The 26,791-nt window shown below is 40.6% G+C and overlaps 1 protein-coding gene and 1 long non-coding RNA gene across 3 annotated transcripts in view; one reads left to right on the forward strand and one right to left on the reverse strand.

Moving 5' to 3' along the window:
- Window positions 1-228: 228 nt before the first annotated feature.
- Window positions 229-2,633, reverse strand: LOC135263749 (uncharacterized). Its single transcript, XR_010332534.1, has 4 exons — window positions 2,479-2,633; window positions 2,273-2,367; window positions 1,086-2,115; window positions 229-708 (listed from the first exon to the last, which is right to left on the reverse strand). It is a non-coding gene; the product is annotated as an uncharacterized LOC135263749 (long non-coding RNA).
- Window positions 2,634-3,649: 1,016 nt separating this feature from the next.
- Window positions 3,650-26,791, forward strand: part of arhgap42a (Rho GTPase activating protein 42a) — a 92,703-nt gene continuing 69,561 nt past the window's right edge. For both annotated transcript variants that reach the window (XM_064352105.1, XM_064352106.1), the window contains exons 1-2: window positions 3,650-4,041; window positions 23,924-24,019. In XM_064352105.1, coding sequence (XP_064208175.1) covers window positions 3,888-4,041; window positions 23,924-24,019 — 250 coding nt within the window. In that variant the 5' untranslated portion in view covers window positions 3,650-3,887. The remainder of the gene's footprint in view (window positions 4,042-23,923; window positions 24,020-26,791) is intronic.

Consider the following 26,791-nt stretch of genomic DNA (forward strand, 5'->3'; position numbering starts at 1 on the left):
ACATTGTCTTCCTTTGTTGTAGTTTCAGGACCAATGATTTCAACATTATAACAGTGTTGAGTATTTTTGTCTTTTTCAAGCGGTGAACCACATTTCAGTTAGGATCCCCCACATATTAAACTAGGCTTTCTGCAGGCATTAGCAAGTTAAATTTAAGGCTTTAGACATTTTAAATGTTTCTTAGAATAACATTTAAGACAGTTTTCCACACAAGTAAGCACAGGCAAGTTGTACTCTTTTACAATTTAATTTTTACAGTTATCTAAAATGACAACACTGACATTTGTCCAAATGTTTATTTTGGTCCAAGAAAAGGACACATTGCAGGCTTTTACCATTCAAATACCAACACATTGTAACCACAGATAAATACACCATGATATATTCAACTGTCATGATGTCAGACAATTTTATGAACATAAATAAACTTAAGACAATTTAAGACTTTAAGGGCTTGCAATCACCCTTAAAGACATGTCACATTCATTTTTTTCATGTTACTTAATTTTCAAAAATGCTTTCCACGTTAGCTATTTAATATGGTTATAAGAGCTCAATAGAGTCTTATGTACTATACAGTTCCAAATCACACTGCCCAAAGTCACAGGCCTCCCGTGCAGTCACTCTTGGCTCAGGCATGTCTTGAGTGGGGAAGGCTGGACCTCGGGTTCTTCACTGGGGCAACAGTCATAAGGCCATGTGTGGGAGCTGAAAGGATATGAAATTGGACCAAGAAAGAAAAATGAATTGAGTAACACACAGCAGGCTAAAATTGTAATTGTGCTTTGACAATGACAAACAATACAAAACTAACTGATGCAGGGCAACCCACACCCAACACTTAACATTGAGTGGCATTGGATGCTGAGCTAACTATGTAGTTGTATGTTGTACACAAGGGGTTGGGGAGCAAGGAATGACCTCAAGTGCAGGAATCCAGTGTGCATTATAAGGTGCGGAAGACAGAAGCAGTCAATGCAAAGCTTGGGAATGGGCACAAGCAATGGAAATGAGCAAAAATGGCTCAATTTCACTTTTGGGTGATCTACTCTAAGTTAATTTTTAAGAATCCAGCAGTCACTCACCTTTGACTTGTCATCAACAACCCTGCAAGAGATGAAATTTTCGTGATTCAGCAACTGGCAATGTAAATCTAACATTAGTGAGAAATGTATATGGATAACTTGCGGTAACTTCTCTTTTTATTCCAAGTAATGTTCAAGCAACTTGGAAAAAAATCAATCACCAAATAAACTCCCATTTGGTATGACCTTTGTTTTAAGGGAAGTTAAAAACCATCACATGCAACATTACTGAATTTCTGTAGCACCAACAAGAACTAAAAACAAGTGCTTTAAAACTGAACATTATTCAGTAAGAAACAAATTTTGTTTCTTAGATAATACCGATAAGAATGTCAGGGTGCGTGGGGGGTTAGGACCCAAATGCAGAGGGGGAAAAACTCAAACTCCAAAAGGTAAGAACAAAAAGGGAACAAAAGGCCTCGCAGGGCAACTTTTCAAAACAAAGGAAAACTTCAGAAACACAGGGAACACAGGAAAACCAAAAATCCAAAAGCGCATGGAACACAGAACATGGCAGGGAACACACAAGGCAGGAACATGAGCGACCAAACACAACCAAGGATCCAGCACCTGAGTCAAGGAAGAAGGAACTTAAATAGAACAGACACTGACGAGACACAGGAGGGCACCATGAACAATCAGGCCACAGAGAGGGAAGGGAAAACGAGACAACCAGGAACCAATAATTGAACAATTGAAGACAATCATACAATTACACAGGGTACAAGCAGGACACAAAACAGAAGTGCCGCCATCTGGCGGCCCAACAAGGGAAACAGACAGGAACACGGAACCATGACAAAGAAGGCTTTATTTGTTAAGTGCATATACAGTGTACATACAGTGATATGCGTTCTCTACATACAACCCATTCTAATTACTTAGGAGCAGCGGATCCATAAACAACTTTAGTGCTTTTTCACTGTCCCAAAATCAAGGATGGAGTCCGGCAACATTTATGGATTGAAGTTGGTTAAAGATCCTCATCTGTTGGAGAGATCGACAGAGGGGCTGGAGCTTCTGTAGGTACCTAAAAACATATCCACTGAAATGGTTGTAAAAATACTTTTAGCTCAGGGTTTGCATTTAAAATTACATGGGGTAAAAAGGCAAAAGTTACATCATTTCATTGGAAGTATGTTGTTTCACTGGATAGGAGAAATAAAATAAACCCTGAATTCACATACCTTTTTACATCGGGCAGGGGCATGCTTCAATGTCTCCTGCACCTGGACAGCCACGTCCAACATTGTATCTTTCGGCCTGGAGGCCATAACTGCCCCTTCATAAAGTTATCAATAAAGGTAATGGTTTCAATGGATTTGTCATGAACATACAACAAAAGACAAAGAAATAACAACTTGGTTATTTTGTAAAAACAATTATTTCTTACGTAATATGAAATTGTATAATGTCATTTTCTTGAGAGGCTTCTTCCCCTTCTTTCCGTGAAGGCTGTAGTTGCTCCATACATGGTGCGTGGCAGTCGCCATCATGACCCGACGGACTCCATCCCCCAAGTCCTTTCCACCAACTGTACTCAGATATTGTGTCTGCAGAATACATAGACAAAAGTGTTATTTGCTGATGTTTTGCCTTGAGAGTAGGGATGCACAATATACTTTTTCACTGCCAATACAAATTAGTACGAATGGCACGTTTACATCTTGTTTTGCTTTGTTTTTTCGGAATTAATTCACGTAATTAAGCAGTTGCCCATCCGATTGTAAGCTGTTGTACAGTAGGCTATATTGATAACGATTGTCCCTCGACATTGAAAATAGGAAAATGTACTTGAAGATGAATTGGCTTATTCAAATTATTTTTATGATTCTGATCGATGTTTATGTTTGCTCTCTCAGTATTGACTTTAACATAATTACATAGGCTAATATAACTGCGTCATCACTTCAATGTGTAGGCCTATTAGGCTAATTGTTGCCACTTTTACAGTGAACATTTTGTAATTTGTATTGCATTTGTACTTTCTGCGAATTATACATCATTGCATGGAAGAAAAGAAAATTATTGCCAGTCTGCATCTTTAAGTTATTCTGGCTAGCCTCCTTAGAAGAAAATACCGTAGTTTCTGTAGGTTATAATTACCAAGTCTCTGACAATGTGACTTTTTACTTCAGTGTACATCATCAAATTGGCAGTCTGGAGGAAAGGTATTTATTTATTTATTTATTTAACATTGAGGACACCTCAGAGAGAATCCTCTCAAGGTAGGCTACAGCCAACGGAGAAATTCAGAAACGCCGTCTTCTGTCCCGGCAAACATGCAAAATTCAGCATCAACTGTCCATATTTTAGCCTAAATACTGGTCACGGTATAATCAAGGGTTATTGTTTCTCCTTGTTGTTCTGAATATTTCTGTTGTTAACAGAGGCTATGTATAAACAGGCCCCAAATAGGATTTTCACCACTCCGATTAAATCAATGCACTTTTTGTCACGCCAGAAAGTCGACAAACAAAACATTGCTTCAGGTGGCGTTATTTTTTAAATAGCCAGCAGGAGTCACACTGTCACTTATAGTAGGTACTCGGTCAGTTTGCTCAACTTGAAGGAGTTGAGAATGAGAGTAGGCTAACTAAACTGCCGGAAGTACAAGGCAAGACAGTAAAAACGAAAAGTTTCATTGGCTTCAGCTGTAAGGCGACAACACCAGCACTGACGGAGGATTTTCTAAAATATAATACATTGGTTGGCTTAAAACAAGTTTCATGTCAATAAGACTGCAAGAATCTAACTGTGTTGGGAGATCGCTGGTTTTCTTTTAGTTTACTTGTCGGTACAATGGGGCTGCCTACACTGGAGTTCAGCGATTCTTTTTTGGATAGCCCTGATTTCAGGGAACGCCTGAAATGTCATGAAATTGAGTTGGATCGTACGAACAAATTCATAAAAGAACTTATCAAAGATGGGAATATGCTCATCACGGCGCTGAAGAGTAAGTGGCTAGTTTCATATGCAATGGTATTGGCAAACATTAGCAAGCTGTAAGTTAGTCAATGGGGCTTTACAAACTGCTAACAAAAAAGTTACCTTGCTAGCCGGAATTGTCCAGCTACTTGAATTTTGAGGTTGAATTCTGTGTAGCTCGTTATTATATGTAGAGAGACATTCGAACATGTCTCATTTTTTTCTTTTTAGGACAATGGCCGATTTAACAGAAAAGCGACAAATTGGGCTACATAAGCTAGCCTACGTTTTCCCTCCAGGGTCATTAATTTATTTGAGGGTAAAGCAGAGGCAGATTTCTTTTGCTATACTAAATGCATCGAAGCAGAGACTACTGGTAATTGCTGTATTTTAGTGAAGGTAGACACTGAAAGATTTCTCATGAGCAACAGAATTAAACATCTCGATATCGTTATAACACCACGCTCCGGTTGTGATAATACACATTTCGATGTCCCCGGCACTGGCGTGACTGTTCTTTATGAACAGATCGTGTTTCCAAGGTTACAGAGAAGGGTGAAGCGGAGTGCGCTTTGATTGCTCTGGGCTAGATCCGACGCGAATTCTAATTGTGCTCACTGTTTCTGTTGTGTTTTTTTGCACGGCCTAGTCGTTATTCGATTATAGAATGGAAGTGAGATGGATTCGACATCAAATGGCTGTAATTAATTTTTAAATGGTTCAAATTAGAGTTGCGTATACAGTAATTCACCACACCAAGTCCTATTTAAAGTGTATATATATTGGTAATTATTCTGGTAGGCTAACTATAGGCGTATATTCATTGTAGGCTATATAGTGTAGTATAGGAAGTTTTTGTCATTCATTGGACAAGTTTCCTCCCACACTGAAAGACTTGCATATGAGGACAGGTATACTCCTGCCATTGTCTTTGACCAAGGCACTGGCCCCAGACCTGGAGTTCTTCGGTCACTACACTGTGTCTGCCCAGTGCCCCTAAGTAACTAGGATGGGTCAAATGCTGAGGACAAATTACCCAACAGGGTTTAATAAAGTGTATCTTATCTCATGTAGGTCTAGCCAGTTAGACTCATTCGATAAAACACAACTGGGAATGTTTAGCTTGCACTGCTGGTGATATTATGGTTGTGTTATTCAGTAATGTATCAAATTCATGTTGGCTAAGTCTAATGCTTATTGCATGCCCAGGGCTCCTGTGATAGGCAACTTGAATAAAACCATAACCGCATATCTCAATGCATTGTTATGGAATGGAATAATAATAATAATAGAAAATGCAGAAGAGTGGTCTGTTTTCCAGAGTCCAGCCTTATGGTGCATGATTTCTTGGAAAGGATTTATATTATCAGTGCCTGAACTTCAAGGACTGGAGTTGGAGAATGTGTTTTAATGTCATTTGTCTTTAATCTATATTGTGTCTATGGAAGCACAGAGGAATGGCAGCAGCTAATGCGTGGAAACATAGTGATTTGTGGAAGCGCATATTGGTAGTAACCGGCACCTAGGGCTCTCATTGAGACACATGGAGCTCATTAGTGCGTCACCAGAATACGCTTCAGGGGCTACCATTGGATAGTACTGTCTAGGACATTTAATTGAGGAAGTGTGACCTTGTAAGGTACATTCAGTCATTAGTAGAGATGAAAGGAAGAGGACTCACATGGGGGTGTTACTGTATATTGGATGGTTTGCAGGAGACGCATGTTGAGACAGACTGAATCAGTCCGTAATGGAATATTGCTCAGGGTGGTTGTTGCTATCCACAAAAGACAATTATGAGATCATGTCACCGTCATCAAAGAAACCAGAAAAAAGAGTTACACTCTCTCCTGGTCATTGTTTCGTCACACTTTGTATACGCCAAGCTTTAGAAATTCCAGACAATCTATGCGATTTCTGTATTGTTTTCTTTCAACTATGGAATCCTTTGAAACAAGAACCTGTTTCCTTTTGGGAAATTTTGTGTGACATAAAAAAAGGCAGCCTCTATATTGGTGCATGTGGCTGTTAAGGCCAACTGCTCATGCTGCTGCTACAGCTAATTGGCAAGTAGTGGACTCTTACCTCTGGAGGAATAGGGGTGAGCTTCCTGCCATGGTGTTGGTGGCCAAGACTTTTAAGAATGCCCTTTCCCTGCCACCCTTGTGTTGTTCAAAGACAGGAATACTCGTTTACAGTAGCACTTAGCCACGTATGTTAAGGGCAAGGGTGGTATAGCCGGTAACCCAAGCTGTAGTGTGCATCGGGCACCTTGCGCTCTGGTTCACCATGTCTCCTTGCTCGTGCGATTCTTTCCAAACAACGGAACTTCACGTCTTGCTGGAGTGCTCTATTTGTCCCTTGTACTACTGCGTCCAGTGTAGCATAACTGCGTGTTTGAATATTGAACAGTTAGATGAAACAGAACAGTCAGCATACCTACTGGAAAACTAACTGACCATCGCTGCCTGAAGTTAGCCGAGGGCCTTTCTGGGGCTTTTGCTCCGACAGCTGGTGACTCAGCTTTCTTGTCGCCCATGCTCATCAGTCCTGTTCGGATATTCTGACACTGTGTAGCTCCTATCGAGGAGGACGAGAGTTACCAGGTATTTTTGTTATAGAAAACGAATCCATACTAAACTGTCATGTGTAACCACCATGCTGTGATGAGATGATGGGTTTTGTCATCTTCCATTTTTGGTGCTCTGGAAAAAAATAGTCACCCATGATGCAATTTGTGTGCCATTTTTTAAATTAGTCATCCTTCTGTTCTGCTCCAGTGGTGCATCTGCCTGGTGTGATTCAGGAATTTATACGCAAAAATCACTAAAGAATCATACTGTTTTTACTCCCAGTAGCTATTGTAGCACTGTCAACCCAAACGATCCACCTTCAGTTGGACTAGGTGAAGTTGATGTAAATTTAAGTTTTGATACAAATAGCAAAATTTTGTTATAGATGAGGATGGGCAGGGCTGTTACTGTTTTCTTGGAATCCATGAACAAGTTACATATTCTATGTAGCCTACCTATGTCTAAAAAAAGTTCTCTCTCACACAGAGCTCAGCAATTGCATTTTGACATTTAGCCAACACCCATCTTACGAGTGAAAAAGTCCATACATAAATGTTTAGACAAAGAGCAGAGCTGAAAATCCTGTGTGTTACAACTGAGTGTGGTGGTAGCCGCTAGACATTATAAATCTACAGCATGGTAAGTGCCATAACAGGCGCATGAGATAGAGAAGGCGGTACTTTAAGTAGCAAATGCTTTAGAGGATATAGAGTCATATGTAGCAGAGGTTGAGCTAATAAACCCATCATAAATGCTCTGGGTTCAGCATTAGGTGAGCCAAGATGCAGTTTACACAGATGGGGTTACAGTCTTTAGCAGAAGACAAACTGTTGACATTTATGTTATTATTTGTTTTATGTTTACTATTACACCAGGCTGGCCGGTGGAGGATGAGCTCCGCCTCTATAGCCGGGTTCCTCCTTAGATTTCTTCCCATTGCGGAAATTTTTTTTCGGCATCGTTTTAGTGTTTATCTTTCTACTCTGGAGTTATTTTTGACCTCAATTGCTCGCTTTTTGGGGGTTCAGGCCTAGTTTTTGCTAAATTTTCCTTTCCATTTCCTCTGTAAAACATATTTGTGTGTCTGAAAATTTCTATGCGAATAAAATGGAATTGAACTGACTGTAGTGGGGAGCGAATTCCTCTTCTAGGGGACCACACTAGTGAAAAAACATGACTGAAAGTCATGCCAGCAGGTGTGGAATGCTGCTGACAATACTGCACTTCAGCCAGAGGTCAGTAAGTGTGAGTGTGTAAAAAATTTTTTTTTAAAAATTGGAATGTTCATAGAACAATATAATTTGTCATTCTACACTTTTTATCAACTGTGTAATTGTATCGAGCTTTCACTGCTTTAATGGGATGGTTGTAAAGAGTGATTGATCCATGTGTTCTTTTGGGGGTTGTATTTGAGGCTTTAAAGAATGTAGGAGCAGCATTCTGTCCAGTGGAGAGTTGTATTTGTCTCAGCCATGCCTGTAGGTGGTGAGCACACACACCTGGGCTGATTAGTTAACACAACCTAGGTGCACATGCTCACTTCACCGGTTGGCCTTGCCGAGACAAATCCGACTCTCCTCTGGATCGAATGCTAGGGTGGGCTACTGACTACTTTAAAGGAATGGGAGCCATGCTTTAAATTCAGGGCTCGTATTCATATTGCATCTCAGATTAAGGGCGTTGATCTAAGAAAAGGTTTCCCCAGTGCATATCCAACACTTCTCCGTTTTAACCTAAAAGGCAAACCCTGATCCTGGATCAGAGAATGTAGGCCTAGATTTCAGTGATTGCAGGTTTTAAATTTAGTTGGTAGTGTAGTCTCTGCATTCCAGTCTTTGATGTTGATGCTCTTTGCCTGTGGATGCAGCTTAACCTCCTGCAGAACATCAGAGGCTTAGAGGCAAGGTCAAGTTCAGCTCATGCATGACAAGCAGGAACTCTGTTTTTGGGGGAAAAAATGTACACAGAGGCATTGCTCCTAAAACATTTGGTGCTATACTTGTAGGTTCCTTGATTTTATTCACTATCCAGTGATGTAAGGTTAATTTGATGCTTTATTTTCCCCTGAAATTTCCAGATGCATCTTACTGTAACGCACTTAGAGGAATAAATAGAAGCATTGTCTCTCACAAAGGCCTTGGTACAGAACCCAGTAACCTCACAACAGGACCCTTCTTTATTTCAGCCGTTCAATATCTCACTTAGTCTTATGCGTAATATCGTGATTACACGTATGGTAGATACGCCCCTCCTCAAAACATTTTCTGAGTGTCGCAGATATCACACAAAGAGGACCCTGTCCTCGTGGGCCCTTTGAAGTGAGGGTAGAATAAACAGTACACAAAAAGAACACTGTTTTTGTGGGTTTTCCTGTCACGATTCTCTTCTAGTAGCGTGTATGATTATTTATTTATTTTTCTTTTGTTCATAGCGCTGCATAATTTTGTCATTTGCCAATTATGAATGCATTTTAAATATTTGAGGATAAGGAAGAAATATACTGTAAGCTTAATGTGAAACCAGATATTGGAAAAATGAATGAAGTGGATATTGGTATCGTACATTTGAACTCTCGTAGTCTGTTACCATTTAAGTTTGTGTGGTTGTCTTGGGAGCAGTCTGCTTTGGTGTAGGTCTGTTACTGGTTATGCTATTGTTTCTTGCAAGTGCCCTCTAGAAAGCCTCCATCTCAGTACTGTGGGACAAGGCCATTAATAACTGTGGGATGCACAATCCACCACAGGTTGGTGTGGTTTACTACTGGTCCCTGAGAGCAGTCCAGGCCTCAACGTAATGACAACTGCCTCTGCTCTTCCTTACGAAAGCACAGCAAAGAATCCCTCACAATGCAAATAAATTAATATTTTTTGAGCCTAAATGTTGCCATTTCAAAATCCATAGAAGAAAATTCCTTCCTCAACAGAAGATATTTGGTGCATCTGTATAGCCTTAACATTTTGGGGGGGGAAATGTTTAGATGTTGATTTCCAACATTTGTAAATTATCTTGCAAATTGCATTATTCTTCTTTAAGCTGCTAAAAATACTAGCCTACACAATTTAGCACTGTTTTTGTCTATTAAAGGTTGGCAAAGGCCAAGAACTAGACCTACAGTATATTTCAGTCAGTCGTACCTGACTTTATAGACCTGTGTGAGGGAGGCTGCCGGCCTCAATAAAGAAAATTTCATCCTCACTAATGAACAACAGTCTTTTTTAATCGTTTGTGTTCATCGTCATCAAGAAGAAGTTTGCCACAGACCGCTTATTTAAATTATTTTTTGGCTAAATACTATGTAAGTAATGAGTGGTGTCATTTCCACACACTACATGTTCAGAGTATTGTATGTTGCACACATGTACATATGCAGAAATGCATAGGTCAACAGATATAGGCCTACTTAATATAATGTTTGCCGGGGTTTTTATTTATTTAATGTAGTGAGTATTGGCTGTCTGTCGGCTTTCAACTTCTGTAATACTTTTTGAATATTAGGCGGGAGCCAGACATTGCAAATAAAAGGAAAAGGTTACTGCTAAACCCCAGAGGATCCCCCACATTTTCGCAGTTCTCTGCAGATACCATCTGGGTATATTTACCGATACTGTACTACTGTTTCATTTCAATTGGCAGCTTAAATCCATGTGGTTTTGTGGAAGGTGGATGAAAATGCTGTGACTTCCTATCCTTTTAACTCTGCGGGTAAAGCTCTGTGAACTGTGGCATCTTTGTGAAGAATTTTGAGCAGGAAGGCATGGAGCAATTTTTTGTGTGTTCCTTACATTTATCACATGAGCATAAGAACCCTGTGGTGTGTCTAGCTGACCGGTGGAAGCAGAGCTATCTAAAGGACGGTATGTTCAGTTGTGCATCAATGGGAAACGATCACATAAATTGAGAAATTTTCCCTATATCAGTGGAAGATTGCAGATCTGCAATATTTTGTGAAGTCTTCACAGGCATCTGGCAACCTTGGACTTGGTCAAATCCCTCAGTGTCACCAAGGAAGAGATGATTTACCTACCGAACCTCGGATGCATTTTGTAAATCACATCAATCACTTTGATTGCTTTATTATCACTTAAATGTATGTTTAAAATAAAAAAATCCAGTATAATTACAGTTGCGAGAATTCCTTTTTTAAAGAATCATAGTCTGCACTTGCTATACCATTCAGCCCATAGAATTGTACTCTTTTTAAAAAAAATTTTATTTCTTTTTTTATTGCGGCAATTTGTTGACAGTTCCTATTAATGGTGAATGGTACTCAGCTTTGGATTCACAGTCTGGTGACCGGCCAAGATAAAGGCTCCTGCTTGTTGTTTCACAGCCGTGTGAAAATTCAAGCGGCACAGTTTTCTGTTTACCTGGCCCAGGAGAGGATGGTGTAATCTGGGATGACTAAGAGGAGCGCGATTACGCCGCTCTTAGTCCTGCCCAAGGCAGGAGGTGGGTCTGCTTTCTGCCCTCGGCTATCACAGCCATTGTAGGAAATGACGGGCGCGTTTGGCTGTTGGGCATCACTGTCGGAAGCTCAGGAGGAGGTTTAGGAGCGATACTTTTCCGCGTGTAGTCAAACGAATGCGTCTTTGTGCTCGGGCTGTTTTGGTCGAAGGTCATATCTGTAGCTGCTAAGCTAATGCCTGCTGAGCTTGTGGTCGGAAGCACCGGTTGCTTTCTCACTGCCACTTCTAGGCTTGGGTAGTGCCTGGAGCCCATGTTTTTGCCTTTCTAATCCCCTCAGCCCTCAGGCTAAAGGGGAGAGCAGTCATGGTCACGGGCAACGTTATCGCAGGTTGCTTTTATCTTGTATTTAACATTTTACTGTGTTCCAATGAAACATTTTTTAAAAAACAATTTCTTTAAAAAATAACCAAATAAATTGTCTTTCAATGGGCCAAGGACACTTATGGGAGGCGATTAAGGCTCAGCAGTGGACAGGCAAACAGACAGCTGTTTGAGTCTTTGGCATGAGGCTTTTAACACAAATTCACTTGACCTGGCTAGCCTGGCTGTAGAAATGCAGGCCTACGTTTTTTTTTTTTTTTTAAACGATGCTAGTCTTGGAACTGCTTGGAAGCCAAGGAAAGTTAGGCTTCAGTGTGCAGAGGTGTGCAGTGTGTTGAAGAGGAGCTGGGGACACCATCCGTCTTTCACCCAGTGTTCTTATTAGAGGCAAATTCTGACAAAAAAAATTAGTTACATATGTGTGTATGATTATTGGCAGATTTCACATGTTGAAGCTGAACTACTCATGTGTTGTTATGCAGTGCCTATTCCATTGTCCTTTTGCTCTTATGACACGCATTTGTGTGCATTCTGCCATGTTACATAAGTAGCTATGGACAAGTGTGGGGAAAAAAACGACTTTCTAAAATCATTATTATTATTATTATTATTATTATTAATAATTTTACATTTATTTATTTAGCAGACGCTTTTATCCAAAGCGACATACAAAAGTGCATAATTATAGTTTGTGGAGAAGTTGCTTCTGATTCGGTTTGATTGGTAACTTAAAAGTATGCAGCTGAATGCTGTGGCATGTGGTTTCCCTGGAGACTGGTATAGTGTTTACCCAAAGCAGGCCTGTCTCTCAGCCTCATGACCCAGACCAGTGACCATCATGCTGTTGCATCACCTGCCTGTCATTTCTGAGGCCTGTGTCCACACAGACAGAGGCAATTACATTTCACAGGGTGGGAGAGGTCACCATTCGTGTCTAAGGTGGCACAAATCTGCACGTCCTGTTGACAGGTAGTCCTGTTTGCTCTGTATCAGAACAGAATCCACTACAGATATTGGCCTTTTTTTTTTTTTTTTTTTTTTAAAGGCCTTTGGTGAATAAAACCATACAATCCTGCTTAAGCATGAATGATTGAATAATTTCCGGAGCCGAAACGGATGCAAGTCTAATCTACCCAACCCTTGCCTCGGGCCCATCTGGTTCTGGGACTCTCTTCAAATTCAGGCGACTTGATGTGATGTCTATTTCTGCATGTCCATGTGATTTCAATTCACTGTCTTCAGTGCAGACCAAAACAAAGCTGCGATTTACAGGCGACTGCATGTTTTTAAAGGAATGGCCTAACTGTCAAGCTTTGTCCTCATTGAAACGTTATGACATTGTAGTGCATCTGGGTGATGTGAGTGCCAATGGCACGGAAGTACCAGGTGTGGCCTGCTAAAGGTCACCTGGTGCTTGTTATTACCCTGTATTATGATATTGTTTACTGCCATTTTAAAATAAATATAGAACATGCTGATTTGTAGATTCTATGTGATTGTTAATATTATTATTAAATTTTCAGACCACATTTGATCATTTCTGCAATTAGTGCAAGTTTGGTAGGAAGATTTTGATATGTATTCTTACTTTATATAGTTCTTATTATATGGTTTGTACCCAGATATGTTTTTTCCACAAAATGATTGTCTACTGTGGTCTGAATACACAAGAATATAAGTGCAGATGCAAATTCAGTCAGAACTGTACTGTAGAAAAAACAGTTACAATTTATATATATATAAAATAATGTAAAACTGATTTATTGAGTCGAGTGATGTAGGCTGTTGATGAATGTCATTCGGTTTCATGCTCAAAATGCAACAGAATCTTGCTTGTCTTTTCTGACCCAAATTATAGGTGCACAGCTCAGTGGACCACTGTTCTCAGATCACTTAGGCATGAGGAAATTGCAGGCTTTCACAGGCTCATGTAATGCCCTGTATTTAGGGATGTAGCTAGGTTGTTTGGCTAAGTGTGACCATGTGGCCAAAACAGTTCTTAATTTAATGCCTGCATTTCTTTTCTCTCCTTCTGCATGCAGTTTACTGCATGGAAAAGTCTGTTTTACTCTGCATTGACTGCATTAACAGCAGCGCAGCCATATACTACTCCAGAGTTATGCGTATGCTACAAAGTAAAACTTTGTTTTGGCTTCTTCGATTCTGAAAAATTCATGATTATTTTGTGAAATGGCTCTGTAAAGAGCCACGTTTATAGGGAAGCTTGTAGTGAAAATTTTGTTCTGGTGGTGTTCAAACCTCTGACTGCATTTGGGGGCAAAAACTCAGCCCTGCTCCAGTTTAGTCAATGTTCCAAGGGGCGACGTAGCTCAGGAGGTAAGACCGATTGTCTGGCAGTCGGAGGGTTGCCGGTTCAAACCCCGCCCTGGGCTTGTCGAAGTGTCCTTGAGCAAGACACCTAACCCCTAACCGCTAACTGCTCTGGCGAATGAGAGGCATCAATTGTAAAGCGCTTTGGATAAAAGCGCTATATAGCTAAATGCAGTCTATTTACCATTTAAAATAAAAGAGCTCACTCCTGAAAAGGCCTCGCTGATTTATGAAATTATGCACTTACCACAAGAGCCTGTTTAATGGCACTGTGCCACAGCATGTGGTTTATGCATATTTGTATTTTAATACAACAATGATGATGTAAATTACTTCATTGAGATTTTGTGTGTGTGTGTGTGCGTGCGAGCGCGTGTGTTTGCGTGTGGATGTTTATGTAAATAAGCCCGATATGACGTGGTGTTTTTAAGTTGCTTGGCATTGATTGCTGAAGTGCTGATAAAGGCGGAGAGATAAGTTGGTCAAACGGAACGCTCCTCGAGATTTCGTTTACATGCAGAGGATGCGATGAATCTGATAACTGTGAAAACCCCAGCGCTGTTTACGGTGACACGCAGCTCATCTTTCAGCTGAAGGGTGAAAACGTCCAAATGAATGAATGTGGACTTTGACAGGAATGCCCTGTGGGATTAAGTTTTCTTTTCTCAGCTGTCTCAGCTGGCATAAAAATACCTTTCGAGAAGGTATTATTATAAAAATGCACTGCAGAGAATAGAATTATTTTCTTTTTTTTTCAATTTTATTAAGGACATTTATAAAGGAATCCAGTATGTAGGGGGCTGCTTTCCACAGGCTGGTATTGAATTTTGACCATGCTGGTGTCACACTGCTGTAAGCAGCCAGTAGGAGCAATGAGAGCCAGTGAACACTCCCGAGGTTCTGTGAAACTTTGTATTTATTAAAACAAGACAAACTGTGGGTACTAGGGAGAGAAGCTCTGCGGGTCCCTGCTAACTGTTAGCGTTAGCCTGCAAACCCTTCATGTACGGGTGGGGTATGGTGTTTTACACTCTATTTCCTCCGTTGTCGTTTTCACCCCACCATGGGGAAAACACTTTCCAGGATTCTGATTTGGGGTTTAGCTTCCCAAACTCCTGCCAAAAATACTCCCCAACACTCCCTTCCCATGAATACTCCATGATCATGCGCACTCTGTAACCCCCCACAAACACTCAAATACAGATGGATCACGGTCTCACTCTCTCACATAGGCTACTTATTCACATATACAACACATAGCCACCACCACAATAGCAATAATTACAATATAGGGGCAGTTTCACAGATACAGATTAAGCCTATTCCTAGACTAAATTCAATTTTGAATGGATATTCTCCATACATAACTAAATTTAGTCTTGGACTCTGCTTAATATGTGTCTATGAAACCAGTCTATAAACTTTTATCTTCATACCATCTTCCCTCCACCAGTGACTTCCTGCTGGTAAGAGTTCTTATACATAGGTCTTCGAAGGCCATGAGATGCAACGTCATCACAGCCACCCAGGGCAGCAAACAGTTGGCCGTAGCGTGGTCTGAGCAGGGAGGGTTTTCAGATGGTGGGAATCTCTTTGTCTCACTGCGCAAAAGTGCAGGCCCTTTGCCTGCGCCAGCTGCGTGCGCGCTGTACTCCAATGCCACGACTGCGCAGCTCGGGGGATTAAAAGTTAGGCCTTCTGCCTGCTCCAGCTGCGTGTGCGCTGTACTCCAACGCTGCGACTGCGCAGCTCAGGGGAGTAAAAGAAAAGCGGTGGCTGGTAGAGAGAGAGAGGGGGAAAAGAGCCTGCTTGGCTGCTGTCTAACACAGGGATTGCACAGGGATTTGTCTACAGGCCTACAGGTACACTTGGGCCTTCCAACAAAAAGAAAAATTGAAAAAATTTCTCTGTAATCCTAGGATTTTTTTTTTTTTTTTTTTTTGCGCCAAATCTGGAAAATCAGTAACAATGGCCACTGCTGCTATTTCAAGTCTGTGGACAGTTACTGGCAGTTTCTTTAACTTTGCAGGTCTGCCAGCGTGGCCTCATAAAGTGTTCTTATTGATCTTGTGCTCCGTGTCTTTCCATCTTGTCTGCCTGGGTGAAGTGTCCTTTGTCAGAGACAAGCATTGACAGATGAGCCAGGCCACAGACTGGAAGGTTTAAATGAATCATGTGATGGCCACTGGCAGCACTCTGAATCACAGAACCACTGCTGAAAAAGAGTGTAGGCCTAGCTTGCGCAAAAACAATAGACTATAGGTTTTACACAAGCTTTTTTCATAACACAGGTAAATATGTCTGATGGAGAAAAAAAAAGCTTTTTCCAGTGTATTTGTTATTTTCTGCATGCATTGCTCTGAACCTGAACATCGAATCAGCTGCTCAGCTCAACAGAAGCTTCTAGAGCCACTTCATTTGACCACAAGCTATTGTGGTCAATTGTTTGTGCAAGGTAAATGCTTTACTATGGTTTGGTTGAACATTAAGAGAAGACAACGCAGTGAAACTGATCCTAGTTATTTATTATTCTGGGGGAACTTTACCGCATACTTTCCTGCAATCCAGCAGTGGCCCAATTTGTTTTGTGTCTGGAATTTTCAACGAATATACAACACATATTGACAATTGATCATTATGAAAGCCAGTTCTTTCACAGTCAGTGTACTATGAGTTATTGCCCAGTGCTTTGGATTATTATTTTCTGATGTACTGAGGTTTTCCTGGATGAATTTATTTATTTTATTTTACGCTTCTATGCTTTAAGCAGACAGACTTGTGGAAAGTGAAAAATTGAAATATGAAAAATCACCTGGGACTTAATTTAAGGTTTACCACCATGTGTTGCACATTCATTGAATAATATTGATCAAATATTGACTGTTGCTAAAACTGTTTATTTGAATTATGTCTTGAGGCTAACCCAGGTGTGGTTCACAAAATAAAAGATTATCTTACAAATATCAGTATAATGTTTAACCAAAAATAACCTCAATTTATTTAAACAAAAAATTAGGCTATTTATATTTATTTATATTATGCTAACTTTATATAGGTTGCATTTTTTTGTCATGAGAACTTAGGCCTCTATAAATGAAAGCTTCTGTGTGATTGTGATTTTATACCATAATCGTCACCAACCTTTATTTTATTAGGGCGTAATTCTGAGCAATTATGCCTCTTTTACAAGGGAGACCTACTTAATGCCATAATTTTAAAATGTCAGGAGATTATTCTCCAAATCTGTCTAAACACAATCATTTCAGAATATTAGAATAATAATTGAATGTCAAAAATGGACAAATTGGGTCCCAAGTCCAATATTTTGTAGATGATCTATTTAAATGAATATGATATATGGGTAAATTGGAGAAAGCCATCCCCCAGATTTGAAACTTTGATGGCAAGTTCTCTTCAGTTACATACTTCAGTTTATACAATTCAGTAGTCAGTCTCTGTAGTCCTGATGTTCTGTGATTTAAGACACATTATGTTTTGAGTAATTTTCTTCAGTGGAAATAAATCTGGGTTGGCAATATGGAGCATTATTTTGACCTTGAAAGCAGTGGAAGAATTCAAGAACTATTGAAGGTCTCTTGGGTGAGCTGCAAGTAACGTAATGTACATCAAACAGATCAGACTGAGTTGTTTAAAGGCTCTCAGTTTGCTGTTTATATAACATGCAGTACATTTTTTTGCATGTTGACTTTGAGATGGGTAATGACTATAAGAATATACTTAAGCTGAGTGACATGAAGGTTGCAAAACCTTGCAGTGAATGATTTAGAAACCAGACCTAATAGAAAGGCTTCTAACCAACCCTGTTGTTATAGTGAGTAACTATATGTGGATGAAATGAAGAAAACAGACAGTAGGAGAAGTAAGCGCTATTTCAGAGTCATGTCTGCGTGGGATCAGGCATGTGAGATTCAGGATTGGGGTTGGACTGTGGTAAAATGAGCTGTACTGGAAAAACTTGATAGCCCTCACAGGCTTTTAAATCCTATGAAGATTAGGGAGATGGTTGTCCTCTTTTAGCAGACACATGGCATGAGAGTCAATATGTGACCTCTCGGGGTGAATCTATACCTTCACTGATTAATACTCTATGTGTAAAGTGCTTGAGCAAAAACCTGTGCTGTTACAGGTAATGACTATGAGTAATGACTCATCTGGGTCAATTATACAAACGCACGTCTTGGATTGGTGATAAAATAACTTTACTCAGTGGCAAATGAACCACACACTTCCTTCATCTTCCTGTAAGACTGAAGGCATACTGCCAAACAGTGGCAATGACCATCATGAAAAAAGCATTTTTGTCCATTTTCCTTTAGGAACACCTTTTATACTGCATTTTAATAAGATGATTTTTCCTACATTAGTACAACAAACCTTGTTACATTTTACCTCATTAACAGCTACCAATTCCTAATCTAGAGAGGGCATTTCTACATGAAACTGAATTGCACTGCAGGAATAAAATTTGGACTTGATTATGAATTTCTGCTTTTTCACCCACCCATTTTCACCTGGCTGACAGTCAGGTGTATCAGTATAAAGGTTTTAATACTGTACCAGAGTACAAGCTGCTCTTGCTCTGTTGACAAAAATAAATAAAAATTCTGCTGTTGCTGTGGTGGCTTTGAAGATGATGCCAGTTATCAAATTGATGATGCCCCATATGCAGGCTGGGGTTCTCCTGGGGTTCCCACAGAAATAACTGCCTGACCATTGGTCATAACTATAACCAATGAACACACACTCCTTACAGCCATTAACTTCTGTACTTTCTGACCTCACATAACTGAGCTACAATTTCACAGTGACATACAATATAACCCTGAACTTAATTTGTGTTTTGTGTTGTGTCCTCTTCTTATTCCTCTCCATTCCTCCATACGAAGCAGAAAGGAGCCTCCACTTGATCAGTGAGAATAACAACTTTTCAGGAGAAATGGAGCAGCGTCTGCTTGGTTACACCTCAGGGCATGTGTGGGGAGAAGGCAGGGCTAGGGTGTGCTCAAGCTCTCCCTGGAAAAGGCTTGGCTCTCCCAAACCACCCACAGGAATGTTTGTATATAAAAATGTTTTATAAATAATTTTATAAAGAATATTTTAAAATCTATTTGAATTTTTTCAAGGAAATCAAACAAAATTTAACAAACATAAAATAAACAATTAATCATTTTTCATTGACATAATGAAAACAAAACTTCAGTAGCCCATATGTCATCTGTGAAATGTGGGGATAATTGTTGTGTCTGGAGAAGCATCTGTGGCCATTCTGTGTGTTGGTTTGCAACTGCTTGCTTTCCTTGTCACTGTCTGAACAAGCTGAATAATGTGAATTTGTTAGTCCACATGAGATGTTTCATGTACTGTCTATACTATTAAGCTCTGGAATGAATGTTCGGGAACTATATAGAATGTTTACTATAAAAAGGTCCATGGTCCTAGCATTTTTGTACATAACAATATTCTAAATAATGATAATACAATGATAGCAATGCAACAAACGTAGGATTTATTGTACCCAGGCTAAAGTAAATATTGAAACATAGGCTATATAATATTGAAGGAACATGGGTTGGGAAAACATTGGTTTGCACGTTTCTGACTAGACGGCTTTTTCTTTTAATGTGTAGCTACAATATATGTACATCTTCTTGCTCCTTCTGCTGTGTAGATTTGGTGTGTGTGTGGAGCCTGGTGCTATTCTTCCCACAGGTTGACATAATGCATCTAGCGCAGCATGTCCCATCAGCAAAATTGCCTGCTTGTGCCTGCCTGCTCGTTTGCTGCCTGTTTCATTCTTTTTTTTTCCTTCTGTGCTGCCGCCGGCATTGTTGTATGTAGCCTTCTGTGCCAGTACACAGCCTCTCTGTCAACAAGACTCCTTCTCTGCCTCCCAATGCCACCCCATGGCAACTGGTGTGCCATCAGCACCAGGCTGAATCAGTTGGATCTCAGAGCTGCAGTTGTCCTTAGGTGTTCTTACCAACCACTCACCCACACCCCCACTGCCTATGTGGCTTACTCTGAGAGGATTTAAGGCTAGGGGGGCAAACCCCAATCTCCAACCTTGGAGGCGCGTATACGTGGCATTCAACAGACCGAATGTCCAGCAGCCCCCGGCAGCTCTGGTCATCCGAAGGTCATCATGAGTCCCTCATGCCGCTGTAACAAGACTTACTGGGGTGAAGATAGCGTAGCATAGTGCACACCCTACATACACCTTAATCCTTTCACTGTGCAGGCAACTGCTCTGTCCCATCTCTACCCCCCTAAATATGCAGCTGGGAGCACCTTGTCAAACTCTGCACACAGACAGCGGTTGAATAATGGTCGTTGAGACATAGGATGGGAACAGTGTGTCTTTTCAGCAGCCTCCTCCGCGTCTGAGCAGCCCCACACTGTTCACCCCTGCCGGGGAAGGACCTAGAAAAGGTGGTCCAAACAAAGCCTGTTTCTCTCGGGGCACCTCACCATAGCTGCGGTTGACACTCATAAAAAGAAGATACTGCCTCTACTCATTGCATCCTGGAATGTTTACGCATTTCTTGATTTAGAGAGTTTTGACTGGCCACACAGAAGAACTGCCCACAGACTGTGTACGTACAATACAGACATTTCAGCCTTCAGTGAAACATGTCTCCATGGATCCGGTTTCCTAACTGAAGTTGGAGAGTCTTTCTAGCAAGGTGTACCTGATACCCACCAGCTTCTTGAGGTGGGCTTTTCCATTAAACTCACCTGACTGCACTGCATACCAGAATTTCCAACTGGCATCAGTGAGTGTCTTATAACCTGGCTCATTACACTGGCTTAGGGATGCTTTGCGACCCTTATCTGTGCATATGCTACCACCTTGGACTCCTCTACTGACACCAAGGAATCCTTCTGTAACTCGCTGGATTACGTTATTCATAGCACTGACGTGTCCCCCACAGTGACATCCTCTACATTGCCAACTCTCTGCGTCGAGGCTCGCCTTGCTAAATGCCACCTCCGCTGGCTTGGTTATGTAGTCAGGATGCCTGAGAACAATCTACCGTGCTGTATCCTTGACGGCCAGTTAAGTAACGCAAAGCGATCTGCTGGCAGGCGAAAGAAGTGCTACAGGGATTACAGCAAAGTCCTGCTGAAGCAGAGTGGAGTCAAACCTGCTGAACTACAGACCACTGTTCTTAACAGGCCCACCTATCAAGCTGTTGTCTCCAGAGCTGGCCAGCAGATCCACAACATCACCATGGAGAAGAGAGCCGAGCAACGCACTAAACGACTCATGCTGCAGGAACCCATCCTCCATCCGTTCCACTGTCCCCAACAGTGTGCAGCTCCCCCATTGGCCTCCACTGCCACAAGAAATGCCACCAGCACAAACATCACTGACCCCACACCACCATCGTCATCATGGATTTTTGATGAACCGCCAAGAGATATGTTTGTGTCTGTCTGTGTATACACTTGAAGGGTTCATGCATCACAGGAGGTGCTGGAGCCTATCACAGCATGCATTGGGCGAGAGGCAGGAATGCACCCTGGGCAATTTGTCAGTCCATTGCAGGGGGCACACACACCATTCACTCACACTCAATCCTAGAGATTACTGTAACTCTACTAATCTGTATGTCTTTGGACTGTGGGAGGTAACCGGAGCACCCAGAGGAAACCCACGCAGACACGGGGAGAACGTGAAAACTCCACACAAGCCCCGGCTGAGATTCGAACTAAGCTCCTTCTTGCTGTGAGGAAAAAGTGCTACCGACTGTGTCACTATGCTGCCCCCATTTGAAGGAATCCAAAATTGAATCCTTAGAAAAGTAATTCTGATCAAATTGCATATATTTTTTTTTAAGTATCCTGGTCTGATTTACTTAAATTAAGTTACTTATTTTTTTCTATATACATAATCCATATTAGCCTACATGTAATCTGTTTCTACCCAACACTGCCTATGTGTAAGTCAGTAACTTGGCTATTTGGAAGCACTTTTTGACATAAATCTCCACAGCAACACACGACCCCCTTGAGTTTATTTCAGTTTCACTGATTTTATACTTGAGTTTTTTTCTGTATAGACGTCTATAACTTATATAAGTGGATGTAGCTTTTTGTTCATCATACATTTATTCAGTTGCCCTCAGCAACACTTGAAATTTAAATCTTGTCAAGCACATAGGGGCTGTGATAATGAAAGCCCTCTATGACACTTTGTGTATTTTAGGGATCCGGGGCTGGGGCAAAGATAGAATCAAGCTTAGCAGCCATGACTTGAGTGCAAATAATCTGTTGATATCTTTGCGACTGCAAGCTAACAAGTCCAATAATTATGTAGTGGCAGCATTCATAACGCTTGAACTTTATATTGCTCATATCCACATCATATGTCATGTAAAATTAAATGATAAAACCCTAAGCCTAGGTCTACATTTTTTGACTGAGATTTTAATTGTTTAAAATGTTGAAACAAAGTTAAGACAAATTCCATGTCCATGCGCTAATCACACAATTTGCTAAGGTTTTTTCCACCTATAAATGTGCAGAAATGTCATAGACCTTGGGCACGACATTTTAAGATTGGAATTATTTTTTTTACTTCTACTTGGCACAGTAGAATACAAATAAGCTCAATTTTTTTGTTTTATTGATTAAAATAGAATTAACTTTTAATGGAAAGGTTATTCTCTTTGCTCTTATTTGGCTTATAGAAATGCCTTTTAAAATACTAAAATGTTTTTCCTCATTGGTAACAATACATTGGTGAATTGTATAAAACGTACTACATTTGTCAAGTTTGTTCTTATTTGTTTTAATGATATGACTGAAATTCTGCTGGATAAATCTCCAGATTTGGCAACAGTTATTTACACTGTTTACTAGTGACTTTGTGACTGCATTGTGATTCCTTTTGAAAAGTAGCTTTATCACCTCATTAGCATTTCTTTCATATTTCATAGATTTTAGTAATTTGTCTTCTTGGGTTGACCTGCTCTAGGATGCATGTATTCATTTATTTCTGTAAATCATAGACTGGGCTATTTGAATAGCTTTCTTTGACCTATCTTACAAAAAGTGTTAATACAGCTATTCTATTTTGAGAGCATTGTATATAATGGATGGATGTGAAAAATGAGAGATGGGTGATGCTCTGCAAGGTCAAGAGGACCACATAACAGAAAGCCTAGGCCATAACCATTTTTTATGTTGTGGTCATCCTGTGTGTGACCGCAGTGTAAAACGACATCTGTTTTGTATTCACAGATTTGAGCACAACTGTCAGGTTGCAGCCTGTGAGGGAGTTATGGTTGTCATGGTGATGAATCACAGCTTGACTTATTTGATCTTAATTAAGTGCTCAGCCTCCCATCTTTCCTCTCAGGACTTCCTGCTGTCTGGGACTATCAGTTTTTATTTAAATCAGGGTTAGGTTGCACTTTTCAGTGTGGTGCATCCATTAAGGCTTAATAGAGTATTAATAACTCCCATAAGAATATATGGCGTTTTTTAGTTCAGCCATAATTAAATTGAGTAAATATGTAATGAAGAGGTGCAGGCCTTGGAAGGTGCAGGCTTGAGAGCTGGGGAATGTCTGGCCAGAAAGGCCTAGTTGAACAGTGACATCATCGTGGTGTGGGACTCACCACATTTTGCCACTCAAGAACTTATTTTACCTCCTTTTATTTTACTTAAGAAGGAAAGAGATACTTTTGATATTGCATACAGTGGTTAACAGCCTCAAACTGTTGTTAAAGCCTCATTGCACTTGGTTAGGCTACACTTGGAATTTTTTGTGATGTAGGTATCCAGATGCAGCACAGAGCATCCCTGTTTGAAACCTATGAAGGCAAATACAGCCTTGGAGCACATGGCAAATCCTTCTTAGATTTGTGCACATATTATTGACAGCCTTAAACTCACAGTTAAGGAAATGAAATATACTGAAAACATTAATATAAAATATATTTTGAAGATATGAAAATCAATATGTATTGGAATTTTCAGGCATTACCTTTTTTTCTCAAAAAGACACCGCTCTGAAATATATTCATCATATTTTCAAAAAGGTCCATATGTTTACAGTTTATTGCTATATATGTATGTTCAGAAGGATGGAAATCTAGCCTGCGAGTAAATGATCACAAAAGTGATTTTGGCGGCATAACTGACACAGCCTGTGTTTGTAATGCGAGGCTTCTCTTTCTCCTTCCTCAGACCTCTCTGCGGCAGTGCAGAAGTTCTCTCAGTCGCTCCAGGAGTTCCAGTTTGAATGCATTGGGGACGCAGAGACGGACGATGAGATCAGCATTGGTGAGAGCTTTCCCCCTATCAAAACACATCTCCTGGGAAATTCTTTCCTGGCAGTGTCCATAGGAAATGTGAATATTTTGCTTAATTTCCTGAAGTGACTGAATTGAAATGGAATTGATTATCACTGCGTAACTGATGGAATTTGAATTTATTACCTCTGTGAAATCTTCCATTTAAAATAAAAAAACAAAACAAGCGAAAGTCTGCCAAGTCAGAACATCTCAACCCAAAGCACTGCAGAATTACAAAAGCAGCAGTGTGAATGATGCGAGAGACCCGTAAGTCAGTTTCTCCTTGTTACGACCCTTCTAGGGGTTAAGGGTGCAATATTTAAAATGATGTTTGGCACCAGGAAATGTAACTAAATATATAAGCCTTCTTGTGAGAACAATGAGAGACACACAAGGTGGACTACGGTGAAAGGGATTTTACTGTGATGGTGGTAGGGCTATTTACAAGTATTTACACACATTTCCAAACATAAAACACGCCAAGACACACAACCGAGACCAGTAAAAAAAAAAAAGGAGTGGTGGCGAAAATAACAAACACAATACCCTAACTACAAATTTGTAATATAACTAACCAAATAACAATACAGGAAACAAAACCTGTCTAACTAACCTAACTGCGACCAGCAGTCATAAATACAGGGGGCGACACCACCACTAAACTAATGTGCTTAGACAGAGCCCTTACCCTACATGTCAACACGTGTATAGGGGCCCCCGGAACTTACCTAACACTGGTCTCTGAAGTGAACCAGGGAGGACGAAATTTTAGACAACACACAACTCTCTCAAATAACACACACAATCTAGAATTTGCCCAAACACACAGCACAAATGAGGAAACGGAAGGGTCCTGCAGGAACGAAATGGGGATATTTTAAATTGAGAGCTGAGGCGTGATTGGAGGAGGGAGCTGATTGGCGGATGGGGGGGGGATGAGTGGGAGAATTCTGATGATTGACAGCGGGGATGACCAATGGGAATAACGAAGGGCGGCACACGGACTCCTGCGGAAATGACAGAAACCGAGAGAGAGAGCAGAACGAAAGAGGGGAAAAAAACGCACGCCCGCATCTCACACGCGAACGTAACACTCCTCCTACCTCCCTAAATCTGCTGTCTTTCTTCCACATCTCCACCCTATACACAGCTGCAGACTGAATCATGCTCCATCTGTACTGGAGAACAATCGGACCTGCAACGCGGTCACCACTCCCTCCCCCCCACACACACACACCCTCCAGCCCTCCCCACTGCCACTCAGCCAAACAGTTCATTCTCGGGTGTCTACCAGAGACAGAAGCTGCTTTGTGTTTTGTGCAGGAGAGGCCCGTTGAGCCTGTGGAACATTCAAGCGCGCTACATTACTGTAGAGTGCGCACTCATTTGGAATGAGGCTTCATGGCCTCTGGCCCACAGTCAAGAATGAAGCTAATCCAAATAGCAAAAGTTGTTGTGTGTTTTGCTGCCTGGCTGGATGCAATTGGCTTGGGCTGGATAGAAGCAGCTGTCCCCATCCTCTGTGGGAACATGACCGTAACTGTAAACTGCGGCACAGAAATAACCACTTTCTGCTTGAAGAGATTTTTTTTCTTTCTGATTTGATTCTTGTTTTGTGGTTTTTGACTTTCTTCTTGAAGAGAAGGGGTATTCTTGTGACGTCACTGCCTTTGGTTCAGTCGTAGGGACTCACTGGTTTGAGCCAATCATAGTCATTTATTCCGCTGAGACATGCCTTTTGATTGGGGAATATAAGCCGGCATGACCCATTATTTGGTTAAAAAAAAACATTACTGCCTTTAACAATGTAAATGCTGTTGTATTCCCTAAATCTTCTGATTTGAAATGGCCCTTTTCAGATTGGGAAAAATAGCGGGTTATACTGTACGTAATCATCAGTTCATTTACATTCATTTAGAATGGATTTTTCCAGCATTAACTGAAAAATAAGATTAACCCGCAGCTTCCTTTTGTCGACATTTAGATTGTGGTCATGCAGTTGGCCAAATAACGGTATAACTCTGTAGATATATTATGTGTAGAATCTGTATTTAAATAGCATATACATAGAGGTCTAGCACTCCCCACAAGAATGGCTTGACTCTCAGTCTTTCTACAGACATTATTTAATTTATACTTTGTTGAAATAGCAAATGCATCAAAGCACTAGCTTCAGAGCTAAAAGAAAACTAAGCCCAGGATGTTATTGATCCTCAGATCTCTGGCACATACCTGCTCTGAAAAATCTCTGATCAAAAGAAAAAAGAGCCTGATGATCTCTTGCGCTGCCCTGCTTTGGATTTCCAGAATTACTTTTTCCAGGCACCGCATAATGGGTGATAGGGATTATATTTATGGGTTAGTGAGCAAGAGTGTTGCCCAAGGGGTGTTGAATCGCTGCAGGTGTGTCTGGCAAGAACTTAGGCAACTTTGTTCAGAACAGAATTTTTATAAGGAGGTATGCGGTTCTATAAATAATACAAATGAATAACAAGAGCAACTTATTACAATTGGATTTACACAATTACATGGCATCATAACAAAGGCAAGCATATAGAACTAGTAGCAAAACACTTTAGCTAAATATGGAATACAATGTATAAAGCAATACAATAATAGTGTTCTTTATTGATGAAAAATTTGATCAAATAAGATTAGAATGTTGAACTGGAGCTAGATACAAGCACTTGAGGTAACCATGACCGCTCCATACTTGAGTAAATAGCCATGGCAAAGTTGCATAATGACTATCATAAATTAA

Source organism: Anguilla rostrata, chromosome 9 (genome assembly GCF_018555375.3).
Source record: "Anguilla rostrata isolate EN2019 chromosome 9, ASM1855537v3, whole genome shotgun sequence".
Taxonomy (NCBI): domain Eukaryota; kingdom Metazoa; phylum Chordata; class Actinopteri; order Anguilliformes; family Anguillidae; genus Anguilla; species Anguilla rostrata.